Source organism: Polistes fuscatus, unplaced genomic scaffold, assembly GCF_010416935.1.
Source record: "Polistes fuscatus isolate 324 unplaced genomic scaffold, CU_Pfus_HIC Scaffold18, whole genome shotgun sequence".
Classification (NCBI taxonomy): domain Eukaryota; kingdom Metazoa; phylum Arthropoda; class Insecta; order Hymenoptera; family Vespidae; genus Polistes; species Polistes fuscatus.
In genome coordinates, this window is record NW_025113086.1 from 3,523,808 (window position 1) to 3,539,201 (window position 15,394).

The 15,394-nt window shown below is 32.4% G+C and overlaps 2 protein-coding genes across 3 annotated transcripts in view; both read left to right on the forward strand.

The window, feature by feature from the left end:
* Positions 1 to 85: 85 nt before the first annotated feature.
* On the forward strand, positions 86 to 3,364 carry LOC122515490 (dihydrolipoyl dehydrogenase, mitochondrial). Its single transcript, XM_043632861.1, has 7 exons — positions 86 to 233; positions 572 to 857; positions 933 to 1,299; positions 1,382 to 1,726; positions 1,802 to 1,893; positions 1,970 to 2,295; positions 2,379 to 3,364. The coding sequence occupies exons 1-7, from the start codon at positions 192 to 194 to the stop codon at positions 2,442 to 2,444; spliced, it is 1,524 nt and encodes a 507-aa protein (XP_043488796.1). The 5' UTR covers positions 86 to 191; the 3' UTR covers positions 2,445 to 3,364.
* Positions 3,365 to 4,238: 874 nt separating this feature from the next.
* Positions 4,239 to 15,394, forward strand: part of LOC122515553 (dedicator of cytokinesis protein 3) — a 36,972-nt gene continuing 25,816 nt past the window's right edge. For both annotated transcript variants that reach the window (XM_043632954.1, XM_043632955.1), the window contains exons 1-4: positions 4,239 to 4,472; positions 13,271 to 13,354; positions 13,482 to 13,675; positions 14,021 to 14,169. In XM_043632954.1, coding sequence (XP_043488889.1) covers positions 4,436 to 4,472; positions 13,271 to 13,354; positions 13,482 to 13,675; positions 14,021 to 14,169 — 464 coding nt within the window. In that variant the 5' untranslated portion in view covers positions 4,239 to 4,435. The remainder of the gene's footprint in view (positions 4,473 to 13,270; positions 13,355 to 13,481; positions 13,676 to 14,020; positions 14,170 to 15,394) is intronic.

Genomic DNA, 15,394 nt, shown 5'->3' on the forward strand with positions numbered 1-15,394 from the left:
ATTTAAACGAGTAAACGATATAACTGGTGCCATCTAACTATAAAATAGAAAACTTTCAAACGCATGAATATATCGAGTTATCGCATAACATATTGCGATAACCGGTAGGCTTCAGTTTGCACCACTGTGGACTTTATTGGTCTTTTTTTGACCTGGTATAATCTAGTTTAAACATATTACAAAAAAGTACCATGCAAGCTAACTTTTGGAATTTATTGACCACATCTGTCAGGGTGAGTTCAAGGGTCGAATTTGTATGTTAAACAATTTTTTCCTTTGTTCTAATGCGTCATTGTAGAAACGTTCATTATAGAAACTATTTCGTAATATCCTGAAGGGCAACTCGATCATATAAACTTTTTATGTCATTAATAAAATACCTTAAACGATTTTCATGAAGTTTCTAACAACAATGATGTAACAGTAGTAAATCTTACAATATGAATCTAGAAGTTGCATGAGAAGTCATTTTAATTCATGAACATCTTCCCATGTCGATTATGTCATTGATCAACCCAATGATAACTTGGATTTTTAATTGTACGCTTTGGTCACCGATGTCTCATTTCAGCCAACATGTGCAAAGCGTGTTATACCTGGTTTGAAAACTGCCCAGCAGAGAAGGTATGCCAGTGCAGTGGATGCAGACGTTGTTGTCATAGGTTCAGGTCCTGGTGGATATGTAGCAGCGATTAAGGCTGCTCAACTGGGCATGAAAACTGTCTGCGTTGAGAAAGATCCAACATTGGGTGGTACTTGCTTAAATGTTGGATGTATACCATCTAAATCTCTTCTAAATAATTCACATTATTATCACATGGCACACAGCGGGGATTTAGCAAACCGAGGTGTAATAGGTAAATATTACAGTTACGATAAATTCATTTCAATAATTCATGTAACATAAACTCGTTAATATTTCTTCGTTGTAGTGCAAAATGTTCAACTTAATTTGGAGAAACTGATGGAACAAAAACGCAATGTGGTATCCGCATTGACTGGTGGAATAGCAGGATTATTTAAAAAAAATAAAGTTGAATGGTTGAAAGGTCATGGAAAAATTACAGGAAAAAATCAAGTGACCGTACTTAAGCCAGATGGTTCTGTGGAGTCTACTGTTAATACCAAAAATATTATAATAGCTACTGGTAGCGAAGTAACACCGTTTCCAGGAATCGAAATAGATGAGAAACAAGTTATTTCTTCGACCGGTGCTTTATCATTGACCGAAGTTCCAAAAAGATTAATAGTCATCGGTGCTGGAGTTATCGGCTTGGAATTAGGTTCTGTGTGGCAAAGGTTTGCTTCTAATTATTCCTAATAAACTCTACAAACAAAAAAAATTAAACTTCGTTATTATAAAAAATGTGTACTTCCACAGGCTAGGCTCACAAGTAACTGCAGTTGAATTTACACCCACCATCGGTGGTGTAGGAATAGATGGCGAAGTTAGTCAAACTTTACAAAAAATTCTAACTAAGCAAGGACTAAATTTCAAATTAGGAACAAAAGTAACCACTGCCAAAAAACAAGGAAGTGAAGTAATAGTTTCCGTCGAGGATGCTAAGGATCCTACCAAGAAGGAAGATTTAGGATGCGAAGTTTTGTTAGTTTGTGTTGGTAGAAGGCCATATACGGCGAATTTAGGTTTAGAAGATATGGGTATCGAGAGGGATGAGAAGGGTAGAATTCCTGTTAATAACAGATTCCAAACAGTAGTACCATCGTAAGTATAGATTCTAATATCCTAACTATTCACACTATTAATCAAAGGTAATAATATTATATAATATTTATAAAGAATCTACGCTATTGGAGATTGTATTCATGGACCAATGTTAGCACATAAAGCCGAAGATGAAGGAATAATCACTGCTGAAGGCATCGCTGGAGGTACAAACATAATTATTGAACCCTACAAAAATTGAATAAATTCTAACACGCATTCTCTTTTTATTTTTCTAAACAGGAGCCGTGCATATAGATTATAATTGCGTACCTAGCGTTATATATACTCATCCCGAAGTAGGCTGGGTTGGAAAAACGGAAGAAGATTTGAAAAAAGAAGGAATCAATTACAAGGTCGGCAAGTTCCCGTTCCTTGCTAATTCCCGAGCAAAAACGAATCTCGAAGCTGAAGGTTTCGTCAAATGTTTGGCCGATTCCAAGACTGATAAAATTCTTGGAGTTCATATAATTGGCCCTGTTGGTGGTGAACTTATCAATGAAGCTGTTCTTGCGATGGAATACGGAGCGAGTGCTGAAGACTTGGCTAGAGTTTGTCACGCCCATCCTGTGAGTATAACGAATAATAAATATGTTTCAAAACAATATCTCGATGAACACGCATTAATAACTCGTTTATTTTCTTTCCTCAGACATGTTCTGAAGCGCTCAGAGAAGCTCACGTGGCAGCTGCATTTGGAAAACCAATTAATTTTTAAAATAAGAACATTAAAACGAGCACACAAACGCGAGGGGAATGGACATGTTTGATCGCATCGTAGCTTCGATCTAGTCTACGTACGAATAATATTCTCTACCATCATACATAAATGAGTATTACTCGTTATCGCTTATTTGCATAAGGATTATAATTGTAAATAAAAATTTTAAACGTTTATTTTAAGGTGACGAATCTTTGATAATAGTTTTATCTCCGTTTTACTTATGTGTATCGATCGGTAATGATTTTTGAAAATATACGAAAACTATGCAGGAGATATAATATCACAGTTAAATATCCCTATAATTTCGTTAAAAACAAACATGTACATTTCATATAAGTAGAACAATTCGAAAGACTACGTTTAAAGATTTTAGAAATATATTACATTGGAAAGAAAACATTTAAAATTTTTATTTCAATTATCATTCAACTGGATTACCTTGGTACGATCTCATTATTCGTTGGAAAATTGAGCTAACTACGGTTGATGGTTTAATTCAATGGCAAACAGTTCCTAGTTGATTTAGTACTGTACGTTAGACTACCACCTATGACATAACAATGAGTTCACCTGTTGAATGAGACTATATATATGCACCTATAGAGACATATACATTCGTATGTACATTACACTTATCCAATTTTCTCATTGAATGTTAGTCTAACTTTTCTGCCGATTATTAAGCATTTTTTCTTCTTTCTATACTTTTGTGACATTAAATCATTCTAAAATAAAAGCTAAGGAGTATTGATTATGAAAAAATACGAATAGTATAGTTAACCTTTTTGTTAGGGTATGCTTTTACATCAAGTATCATTCCACATAAATGGTACGACTTCTAATATATATATTATTTAATTGTAAAACAATGTACATAAACCAAACCAAATATATGGAACGATCTACGAATGGAATTAATTTGAATTTAGGTAAATTATAATATATATTACAGTAGAAAATAATACCGATTGCACAGGTCTAGCCAGCATGGAGGTTGCCATTTCTAAAAACACTCTTTTAATTATGTTAATTAATAAATTTATATAAAATTTGATTTACCACACACGACAGTTATAATCTAGGATGTTTATCACTCGGTATAGAAGAAAGGACTGTGGTGGTAACAACTAAAATCGTTCGAGTGTTTGTTTAAATGATTTATCAGATAAAAAATATTTTGAATTTAAAACTTCGAACTAGAATAAACTAAAAAATTAATATTAAATACATCCAATGTATTTTTTTATAATTTTCTAATGTTTAAACAAACGATAATATTGTTTATACATTTGTAAATTATTGAAATTATTTTTTAGAAGAGGGAAACTGTCCTATTGGTCATTTACGACGTCAAGTGTACACTCTGATTGGTTTCGATCAGGACCGTAGTTATATTAGGAGTTAAATCGTATGTTGGAACCCCGATAAAAATTCAAACTATAATAACGTTAATTCAATCAAAAATAATAATATTTCTATCAATAACAATAGAAAATATGTTCTACAAAGTTTAGATAATTAACAATAAAAACAAATAGCCAATAAAATGAAAGAAATTCACGGTTAAAAGATAATAATCATAAATATTAATTTGCAATAAATTAAATTAATTACAACAAGAATAAAAGTTATAAGTTAATGATTATAAGTTATAGAAATGTAAATAAAATTTCACGACAAAAAATGAAATTAATAGAAGCGACGAATAAGGGTGAGGTAACGTTGGCAGGTAATTACGATGGTGGAATGTCACGTGACTCAGGGTTCGAACGACGTTGCCGATAGGGGGGAATGTCAGTAGTGTGCTCGCGGTTCGCATCGCGGCAACGTCGCTTCGGGCGCCAGAGAATAGAGCTGTGAGTGTATCACTCGTGCGGCAACACACCCAATGTTTGTGTTTTCGAATTTTTCGTGATAATAGGAGTGTGCTTGGAAGACCGCTTGGCAGGGTATGTAGCCGAACTCGTGAAAATAATCTCAGGACAATGTGGACAACGACTAAAACAACCAAGTATGGCGTCGGTAAGTTTACCTTGAAATATGACAGAAAGGGATCAACCGAACGATATCCTTCTCTTACAAAAACAGACGAAGAGAGAGAGAGAGAGAAATATAGATAGATAGATAGATAGATAGATAGATAGATAGAGTGTAGGAGGGAGAAAGAAAGATTAAATATCAACCGGCGTAAGCCTCAAACGAAGATCTGTCAAAATCATCCCCCTCCCTCTTTTTCTATCATTTTACTTATTTTTCTTGTATTTTATTTGATTTTATTTCATTTCCCATCTTCCTTTCTTGGAAATCATTTCTGTTTTGTAAGTGCAACTAAAAAGGATAATACACGTGTGTAAAAAAACGGAACAGGTTTCTCCGTACTTTTTATCCCGAAAAAGAAAATATTACTAGAGTTTAAAAAAACCCTAATAGTCTGCGTGCGTGCGTGTGTGTGTGTTTTTTTTCTCTCGTCACTGGGTATAGTTCATAAAACTCTGACGACACATAGAATCGAGCGAAAGATCGTTTCGTATGATTCTGTTGCCTTCTACTAATCCATGTGTGCGTGTTTAGTTATATATATATGTATATATAATTTGTATGTGTGTATCTTCTTCTGTGTGTATTTGCAAGAGAGTGCGGGTACGCGCGCCTCCTACGTGTGGGTCCATTCATGCATTGATCGTCCACACGAGTAGCGTAAGGAGCCCGTTTGATAAGGCTAATAGGAGAGAGAGAGAGAGATAGAGAGAGAAAATGAAAAAAAAATAAAATAAAAAGAGAAAGAAAGTACCACGTTAACTTGCAATTAACTTCGTGATTTTCGCACCGTCTGAGAGATGCATTAGATGCACACGACGTTCATTGACTTTATTTTAATTTTATTTTATTATATCGGAAAATGAAATAAATAATATTAATCGATACACACATGATTAGGATGTTTTTATATCTCTTTGTATCACTAAAATTCAAACTAAATACTACTATTAATGTTACAAAACGAATTAGAAAGTACGCGCGTTTTTTCATCTTATTTATTTCAATGGTAGGAATAATCAAAATAAAACTAGCATACGTTGTACGGAAATAACAGTAGTTACACGTAAAATTTATATAAAGGGTGTATAAAAATCTAGCAAACGTATATATATGTGTGTATGTAACTGTGCAATACTTATTTGTCACATGTGTTCGTAATGCAAATCATCGTAATTCTCGACGACGCACGGAAGTCGCCAAAAGAAGTTAGGTCCGTTTGTTTTATTTTTATTTTTGATCACCTACTATTTCCTCTCCCCGAAGTATCCCGTAGGAGAAAATATTTCAAGTATTTTTAACAAGCACTGATTTTCTCTACTATTTAATTTTGAATACTCTTTTATCGTAGAAAACTGCGAGAAATTCTCAAGTGAAACGAGTAACAAAATCTTTCATATTTTCATCGGAAGAAATTAAATTGACTTTATTTTTTTTTGTATGCAAACAAATGTTTTATCTTTCTTTATCTGACTTTTGAACGATCGTGTTGCTTTAAACGTAATTTAAAGATAGAATGCGACAGGAACGAGAATCGAAACGCACCGTACGATCTTTCAACAACCCCCTTTAAAAGAAACAAAAAAAGAAGACAAGATATTGAAAGGTAAAAAAAACTATTCGTTGAAATTGTGACGCGCAGAATTGTTCGTTCGGTGTTTTCGCGTACTGTCGCGATGTGTTATATATAGACGATGCTTTAATTAACGATCGGAGTTCCAGACCGGAGTGCGATGTAATGTTCGTTCTCTTTTCGTTGAAAAGCATTTTCGTTGCTTTCGATCCTTCCGATCGTGCGTTTTCATTTAACGTGTAAATAGGTTGATCATTAAGCTTCCTTTAAATCGCATCGAATTATTTAAACAATAACAACAACAATAACAATAATAATACGGATTGATTCGTTCGTTGTTAATTACTTGCAATTACTCGTCGATTAATTACCAACGTTTGTTTGTCGTACAAAAAGAAGGATTCACGAACGTGAATCATTTTTGTACGACAAATTGGCGTATGGAAAAATCTAACGCGATTTGTTATAGTTTCCGATAGACAGGGTTGTAATAATAAATCCATGGGGCATGAAATCTAATGCAAAATACGTTGCTACTCCATAAAATACGTCGCCATACCCATAGAGCTCTACATATGCCCGCAACACGATTAAAGCACAATCTTTCAATCTATCAATCTACGACATTATCCGACCGGTCATGCCCTCGCAACTTCTTTCTTTTCTACGTCCATTGTGGTATCGCAATTGGTGATACGTGTTACAGAACTCTGCGCGCGATTGAATTTTTACGTAGATTCATTTTCAACGTATAAATAATTTGTCTAAAACTAAAGTAAAGTATCTTACCATTTCATTTCATTTCATTTCGTTAATAAAGTATTACGAATAATTGATTGAAATCGTAATACAATGTCTGTAATGATAAGTATCTGTAATGAGATAAGATTAATTTCGAATGAAATGTCAACGATCACGCGCATCTATTTTATTTTTCGTTGCATCGTATTCAAGCTCATTGTTTTCCCACTTTTCCATTTCTCGCTTCTACCACCTCCGCATTTTCTTTCATTTTTTCATTTCATTGTCTAAGAGATTCAGCGAAAAGCGTATTATCTTTGAATCATTATCGTAGGAAGTAGTATTGTCGCGATGTAATGCAATCTGTTGCATCAACCTAACTGTGCGTACTATTTCTTCTTTTTTGTCGCATAAACTTTCAACGAGATAATTGTCTCTCGAAACAAGAAAAAATTCATAAATGATGCAACGTTGGATAAATCCGTTCGTTTGATAAAATATGTTCATTTAAATATTGTTAGAATTTATTCGATTATTTTCAAATGTTATTCGTAAAGGTGTCGAAGCAATTAGTTTCAGTTTTTAATTGCTAAATAAAACGTTAAATAAACTATTTGTAAGGGAAAACAATTTGCTCGACTACCCTTTTAAGCTTCGTTTTATTTCACTCAGCTGCAAATAGAATAAAGAAAAACTAAACGCGTATTTATATTTATACATATTTTTGTTGTCGTTGTAAAGGTACAGAGAGAGTAAGAGTAAGAATAAAAGTATGAAAGATACTCCGTGGTAAAATAATTTAAACGAAGATAACGTCATAGGAAAGAAGTTTTTTTTTTTTTTAAAGAGAGATCAGGCATCTCGCTTAGGTTTGCCAGGTTGAGAATAATCTTCAAAATCTCGTATCTGTATCCAACACGAGATTATCGTTGAGGAAAATCTCGAGAAGAATGGATTTCTTTTCTAGAAAGGTCTACCTTCCCTTTCTTTCCCTTTCCTCCCTTCCCCCCCTTTCCATCATCCTCCACCATTTCCCTTTTTACTCTTTCTTATACTCGAAGTAGATTAGGTCTCTCGAAACTTGCCAGTGTTTGCTTTCAATTCTTCTTTCGAATACAAATTCACTGACTGTAAATATATAAGAGGTAACAATTTATTCAAAAAAAAAATAAAAAATGTAAGATTACAAATAAAAAAAGAAGAAGAAGAAGAAGCTCGAATGTGCTATGAGATTTTCGTGATGATTTTCTATAACAATGTAAAATTATTTGAAAAATATTCAATCCTCCATAATTTGAAACAACTTTGAAGTGTTTTACGTGCACTTGCCATTCTTTAAATTTCATTAAATATATTTGTCAGAAAAATATCCACTAATTTATATAATAAAATTCACTTTTTCCTAATTGCAAACATAATTATATTAATATAAAATATAATATTAACTAATTATTAAATATTGGATTTATAATGTGTTGAAAATAAATTCGATTAACATATTCCCTAGCACGTGTATCATTTTAGATGCATATGGGGATAATAATGCAACTTTCCAGGGAACGCGTTAATCGAGTGGCTTATATTTGTTTAACGAAGTTAAACGAATATTTTCTGAAATACATAAATATATACGATATTAAAATCTATTAATTCAAAACACACAAAATAATAGTCTCCGAAAATGTACTATCCAATTTATGGAACCAAGCCAAAGTAGGAAAAATGTACTGCGAGTACGTGGTTGAATCGGTGGTACGTAGTTTTTTTTTACTTAGCTTCCTCGTAACTTTATTCTATGTTCATCGTTCGCTTATGAAACTTCTTTTTGCTCTTCCAAAGAGAAAGAAAACACTTCAAGTCAGCGGAGGAGGAGGAGGAGGGTGGATGGGTGGAATCAATTTCGATTGATATTCGACGTGCTTTAAATAAAACATCGAGAATGAAATATTGATTTATGTTATAACCCATTATCTACATAAATCAGATGGAAATGTTTGCTAAATAACAACAAACAGAGAGCTAATAATAAATGTAACAAAATCTGACCAACGATATTAGGCAACGATGATAAATCCAAATTAAAAAATTAATCTAAGGAATCTAATTAAAAAATTATCTCAAAGTCTGTCTTTATCTCTCTCTCTCTTTCTCTGTCTTTTAATATTTTCGATAAAACGATCATTTAGATAATACACGTGAATGAGATTAATTCGAACGAGATAAGATTAAAACATCGGTATTGCTAGTCTCAATAAAAAATGAAAAGATTAGTACTATAACTGCAACTACTTTTTTTCTGTATTTCTCCGATAGTAATAAACTAAAGAATCTCAAAAGTAAGTGCGCGTCGAGTAAACGTTTTTAATTGCAAACCCATCAAAATTTCATTCGTTCCGAGAGAGAGAGACAGAGAGAGAGAGAGAAAAGTTTGTTAGGAAATAATTACAGATAATTTAATCGTTTGAAGTATCAAATAACAGCAGGAGCAGAATGTTTCTGCGAAAATTGCTAAAGATTATAATGGGGGGAGGGGGAACGGGGGGGGGTTTGAAAAATAAAAATGTACGCGAAAGAGAGATAAAGGGAAAGAGGGAAAGAGGGGATAATAAAAAAAGAAGAAAAATAAAAAAGTAAAGAGGAAGAGCCAGTAGAGGCGCAGAAAGTTCCTCTTCTTCATCCACGGGATGGACGTTAATGATTTCAGATGTCATTGTTTACGTCCGCTCGTTTCATCCGAGACTTTTCCGTCATGCCTGGATCCCTCTACGTGCCAGAAGGCATTAGAACCCCTCCTCGTCGTCGTTAAGCTCAGTAGTGTGGCTCGTATATACCAACCGAGTATCTCGACACGTGTAAATCCACGTGAGTTAGAAAGAGAAATACAGAAGAAAGAGATGCTGACTACGGTTATACGGGGTGTGTCCTTATTACAAGTTTCTTCTAATACAACAAATCGTACAATTTTATTTGTAATTTTGAATATTTCGTTTAGAATTTTTGAAGTTATACTTCTTTTGGCGCGTTTGGGAAAATGTGATGGGAGTGATTTTTTTCCGAACGACACCATGAAGTTTGTCGGTATTTACGACGCGCGGCAAAGTGATTTCAAGTATACGGCATGAAGTTGTCTTTCTTCTCTTCTTCTTCCTCTTTTTTTATTCTCAAACGGGTCACCCATCCAAGTACTAATTGTACTCAGCGCTGCTTTACTTAAATGATCGAGCGGGAACTAATACTATCACCGTACCGTGGCATATATTATGATATTTTATTATTCTTTCTAATATATATAATATATCGATCGATTGAAAATATGTTTCTTTCCTTTTTTTTTTAAATAATAATAATAATAATAAATTTTTCTTTTTTGTTAAGTTATTTTTTAAAGTTATTTTTGAGGTTATTGAGGTTATGTTCGTTTCGGTACGGCAAAGAAGTATAACTTCTTACGTGCGTACATAAGTACACACACCAGTCTTTTATCAGATAATTATTAATCATCTTAAGATCGATTATTTTGTTTAATATCGCGACAAACGAACGATCGATACGTTTGAATAATCGTAGAATGATTCTCAATCGAATGGAATTTTGATTGATTATTGTGCAATGGCAATGGGCTTGTTTGATTTGTTTTCTTTGATATTATTTTCAAGGACACCCTGTATATCACACCAATATACGTATACGTAACGAGAGATAGAGAAAGACGGGAGAAGAATACCTTCTGCGCCTGCCACGAGGAGACTATGGGTCCCCCGTTGCGAATGTTTTATATAGGAGAAAGGGAGTTATCGATTTAATTCCCCGGGAAAACTCAGGACGGAGAGAGAAAACGAGGGAAATGTTATGGGGGAGTATTCCGTACTCCGGACTATGGCATTTCATGGGTCCCTTCTTCCATCTAGGAAAGAGAGAGAGAGGATGGAAAATTATTCCGAAATATTTCTCCAAATGTATACAGGGTGTCTCGTTCGAAAAAATAACAAATAAAAAATACACACCTCGATAATGATCGATCATTTGAGCAACAAAATCTTTCGGAAATATTCATATTTTCTTGCAATTATCGTTTCATTCATTTTTATTTATTTATTTCCTCTTGTGTTTTGTTTTTTTATAGATACGGGGGTGTTCGTTAGGGGGTGTTCGTCGAAATTAAAGTGAGATGTACGATTGGGAAAGTTTCCAGTTAACGCATATGAAATCTGAATGAATTTGAATAAATTCCCTTATGTTTCTCGAAAGTGTATTTGTTGAAAAGATGGTGTCTAACGAATTGAATGAACAGCGACATTATTGATCTCTTTTCTTGGAAAGGGAAGACAACCAGATGGGGAAGCTCGCACGACTTTTGTGCCAAATCTTTCTCTTTCTTTCCTTCCTTCCTTTCTTCCTTCCTTATTCCTTTTTCTGTGTCAGGGAAAATTTATCCTCGGGACAATGCCTGTAACCCTCTCCATTTTATTCCCCAAAAAGATCGATACACCTCTTTAATTTTAACTCTAGCAAGAAAAAAAAAGATTTCTTTGTATTTATATCAAATATTATTTTTATTTATTATTTCCCAAAAATTTCACGCACAACGAGTAATATGTATGATTAATAATTATATTCTTTTTTATATGCTTTACATTTTTTTCCTTTTCCTTTCGAAACAACGAGTTTGATCTTCGACAACGTGGAAAACGTGGCATACGAAGCAAAATTGCGTCGAGTTTTTAAATGCGTCAGTCACTTTAAACTCCTGTCGTATTCTTTCAAAGTTATGCACATTCTTTATTTATCATCTTTGATATATAAGACAAAAAAGAGAGAGAGAAAGAGAAAGAAACGTTCGCAAACGAATTCCATCGACGCATAACTCGCTATCGATTTTTCATTATCGTTCGAGTTTACCATTCCTACCACGAATTTATTGTAACAAACGTTTCAATTCTAGAATCATCTCTCTTTCTAATTTTATTATTTTTCTTTACAATAGAATTTTTTATTAAAAATGAAATAAATAGAGAAAGAAAGAGACGACAAACTTTGCGCATTGTTGTAAAAATAATTCGAACTATTAACTTCCATCCACGCATACGAGTCTCTCATTTTTGTTAAAGGAAACAATATGAATTGATCGATAGATTGACGTATAAAAAAACAACTAACATTCCCTCGCAATTTATAAAATAATATTTAAAATGCATTGAAGTTGATCGATAAAACTGTTGACACGATTAAAATTTGCAAAATAATAACACGTATGCGCGATTAGATTTGAAAACAAATATTCGAACGTTATTTAAATATCCAAAACTGTTCCATGAATATTTTACAAATACTTACAATATTATTATTAGAATATATAGTTTATTATATATTCTAATAATAAAATATATAATTATAGTTTATTTATATATAGTATATTATTATTAGAATATACAATATTATTATTATAGAATCAATCGAGAAAATTATTATAAATAATAAAAAAACAACAAATACGAGAGATAGAAATAAAAAATGGTATTATAAAAGATGCGAACACAAAAATATAAATTACAAGATACAATGACTCGTTCATTGGCACACACGACGATGATAGTGGGCGAGCAAATGAAACTTATGTTAGTCACATTCGAACAGAGAAAAACACACGTGTGACGTCTTTCGAGTTATGTTACTTATGCTTATACGAATATATATATACACACGAGTACTTCATTTTCGTTTAAATGTGATAGAGAGAGTGTATCTCTATCTATCTCTCTCTCTCTCTCTCTCTCTTTGATGTAGGAGTAGAAATAAGTGCGAGAAAGATAGACAGACGCTCATCGAGATGCATCTCGCGTACGTTCCTCCAGCGAAGGACCGGAAGTTGGCTCGTCATACGTGCATCGTCACGCGTATCCGGTGCCCAAGACTCGCTTATCGATTCCAGGAATGGACGTGTACTCATTTTTACCAAACACTATGCGATCCATAGATCATTCTTCCTTAAATCTTCAACTTTATTCGATCATCTTTCCATGTTCGTCCAAATATTTTATTCCAAATGAAAAAATAAAATGATATGATTCGAAAAAATATATTAGATTGAAATAGGAAAGTTTTCTATTTAATTATAAACTTTAGAAAAATATAGAAAAATTAATTTGGACGATAAATAAATCGATTATTCGTGATTTTCTCGATCATTCAGTTTCTCGGTTAATAAATAAGCAAAGTTTAACGTTCTCTCTTTTCCCGTGCGTCTGTTTTTTTTTTATTCGCTCGAGGCTGCCTTTTACGGAGCCCTTGATTTCGATTAAGGGAGATTATTCGACTCGTGGAACGATGATACCGATTAAAGAACGAGTCAACGATAAAATAACATTGAAATTTATAGGGCCGTTTTCTATCTATTCTATTATTATTAAATAAAAATATATATGTAACGATTGAAATGAAAATGATTAACGATAGTATTTATTATTTTTAGCTGTCTACAATTGGCGCGGGGAGACGCGTTATGGCCTCCCATTGGAAATTGGAGAAACCGTACAAATTTTGGAAGAATGCGCAGGTAATAATCGAAGTTGGGTAATCGCGATCGATCCATCGATTGAATTTAATAATTATTACAAATATTTTCTAAACATTAAATTGCTAATGTTAAATGTGTTGATAATTTTGATGAATTATTCGTTCAGGTTGGTACAGAGGATTTTCTACGAAGAATCGCGGGGTTAAAGGAATATTTCCCAGTTCGTACATACACCTGAAGCCTTGCAAAATCGACAATGAGGGTCTCTTTGAGTCAGTTATCCCTTTGGAAGATCCGGTCGTTCGGGAAGTTACCCTCGTCCTTAGGGAATGGGGTGGCATTTGGAAAAGGCTTTACGTTGTAAGTACACACCCATATTACATGCACACGCGTATGAATCATTTGCATCGATCTTTTCTCTTACCCCTTCTTCTTCTTCGTCGTATTCTACTTTTTTATTCAGCGAATGGACGAGTCAAAATTTATTATAAATAAATATAAATTTTTATATTTTTAAATTTATTATAAATAAATATAAATTTATATATTTAAAATATAAATTTATATATTTATTTATAATAAATTTTGACGCGATAAATATTTATTTTTTTCTTATACTATTGTTTCTAATTTGTCAATTGTTTTTCATCGAAAATATATGTTTGATAAACGACGTTATTCCTGTGTACTGCAATTCATTTCTAGGAACGAGAAATATACAAATTTTCAACCCTGAGAAAAGTGATGGGAGATTTGCTACAATGGCGAAGACAACTTTTGGCCAGCACCCTTACCACCGATCAAACTCGTGAACTGAAACTACGGATTATCAACAAAGTCGACTGGGGAAATCGGTAAGTCGGATTGAGAACATAAACAAACCAATTCCCAAAACTCATGAATAAAATTCCCTAATTATATCTGGCTTTACGTGAAATTTATCTTTGAAGAGACAGGAACACGCGTATATCGTCTAGTTCAAATTATTTCAATTTGTTTCTATGATCACACAGTTTACACATACAGGATACGATCATTTCATACAACTTCGTTTATATTTATTCATTGAAACAAAAAAATATTAATAATTAGTTCACCTCGTGTAAGAACACGTAAAACGAACGTATAAAAAATAATTCTATGCTATAACATATTAAAAAGAAAATATATATATGTATAATATATCATTCGTTACTTGTGTTGGTATTTTTCGTTTATTATTTTCTATCATAGTTCGTATAAAAAAAAAGAAGAAAAAAAAATAAAGAAAAAAGAAACTTGGACGAATACATAACAGAATTCTTTCTTAAAAGAATTCTTCATTTAATTCGGAATTGAAATATATTCTCTTAACATCTGTTTTATACTAATCAACATTAGCCGGTGCATATTTTTTATAATCCATTTAACTTAATATTAATAATCATATTATATACTTAACGCATATACTTTATCAGATTTATATTCTATAAAAAGGCACATAGTTTAAACAATAGTTGCGATCATATTGTCACTCGTCTCTCTCTCTCTCTCTCTCTCTCTCTTATAAACTACGGTGGGAATGAAAATTTCTATACGTACACGTATGAAATAATTTAATTTTTCAAGTGGCATAAATGAAAAAATAAAAACGCAATGAAAAAGAAAGATTTTCTTCAACTTCTTTACGCGAAATTATATTCTATTTGAATAACCGAGATAAAAATATCCAAGCGAATTCATCTGAAAAAAGTTGGCACACGAATATTTTGAGAAATATTTTCATACGTAAAATCATTAAAATTATTTCGATTTAAATTAGTAATGAAAATTTATGCCATTATTCAAAATAAACGATTTCATATATTATAATAAACTTGGTAGTGTTCTTATAGGCAGCTTCGGTACGAATAATTTTCATTTTTCACATTTTGCTTACGAGTTATTCGAGACTCGATTTAAAAAAAAAATAAAAAAAGTTAACTTCAGGAATTGTTAAAATAAATATATTTCTATTTAATTAGTCAAAAGAATTACTTATTATAGTATTATTATTATTATTATTATTATCATATTGTATATCTCAAAATGATGTTTAAC

Excerpts from the sequence above, each read along its gene's own strand:
- LOC122515490 (XM_043632861.1), top strand. The coding sequence starts at position 192 with ATGCAAGCTAACTTTTGGAATTTATTGACCACATCTGTCAGG. Across the intron at positions 234-571 it reads TATTGACCACATCTGTCAGG|CCAACATGTGCAAAGCGTGT; the intron begins GTGAGTTCAAGG and ends GTCTCATTTCAG. Across the intron at positions 1,727-1,801 it reads TTCCAAACAGTAGTACCATC|AATCTACGCTATTGGAGATT; the intron begins GTAAGTATAGAT and ends ATATTTATAAAG.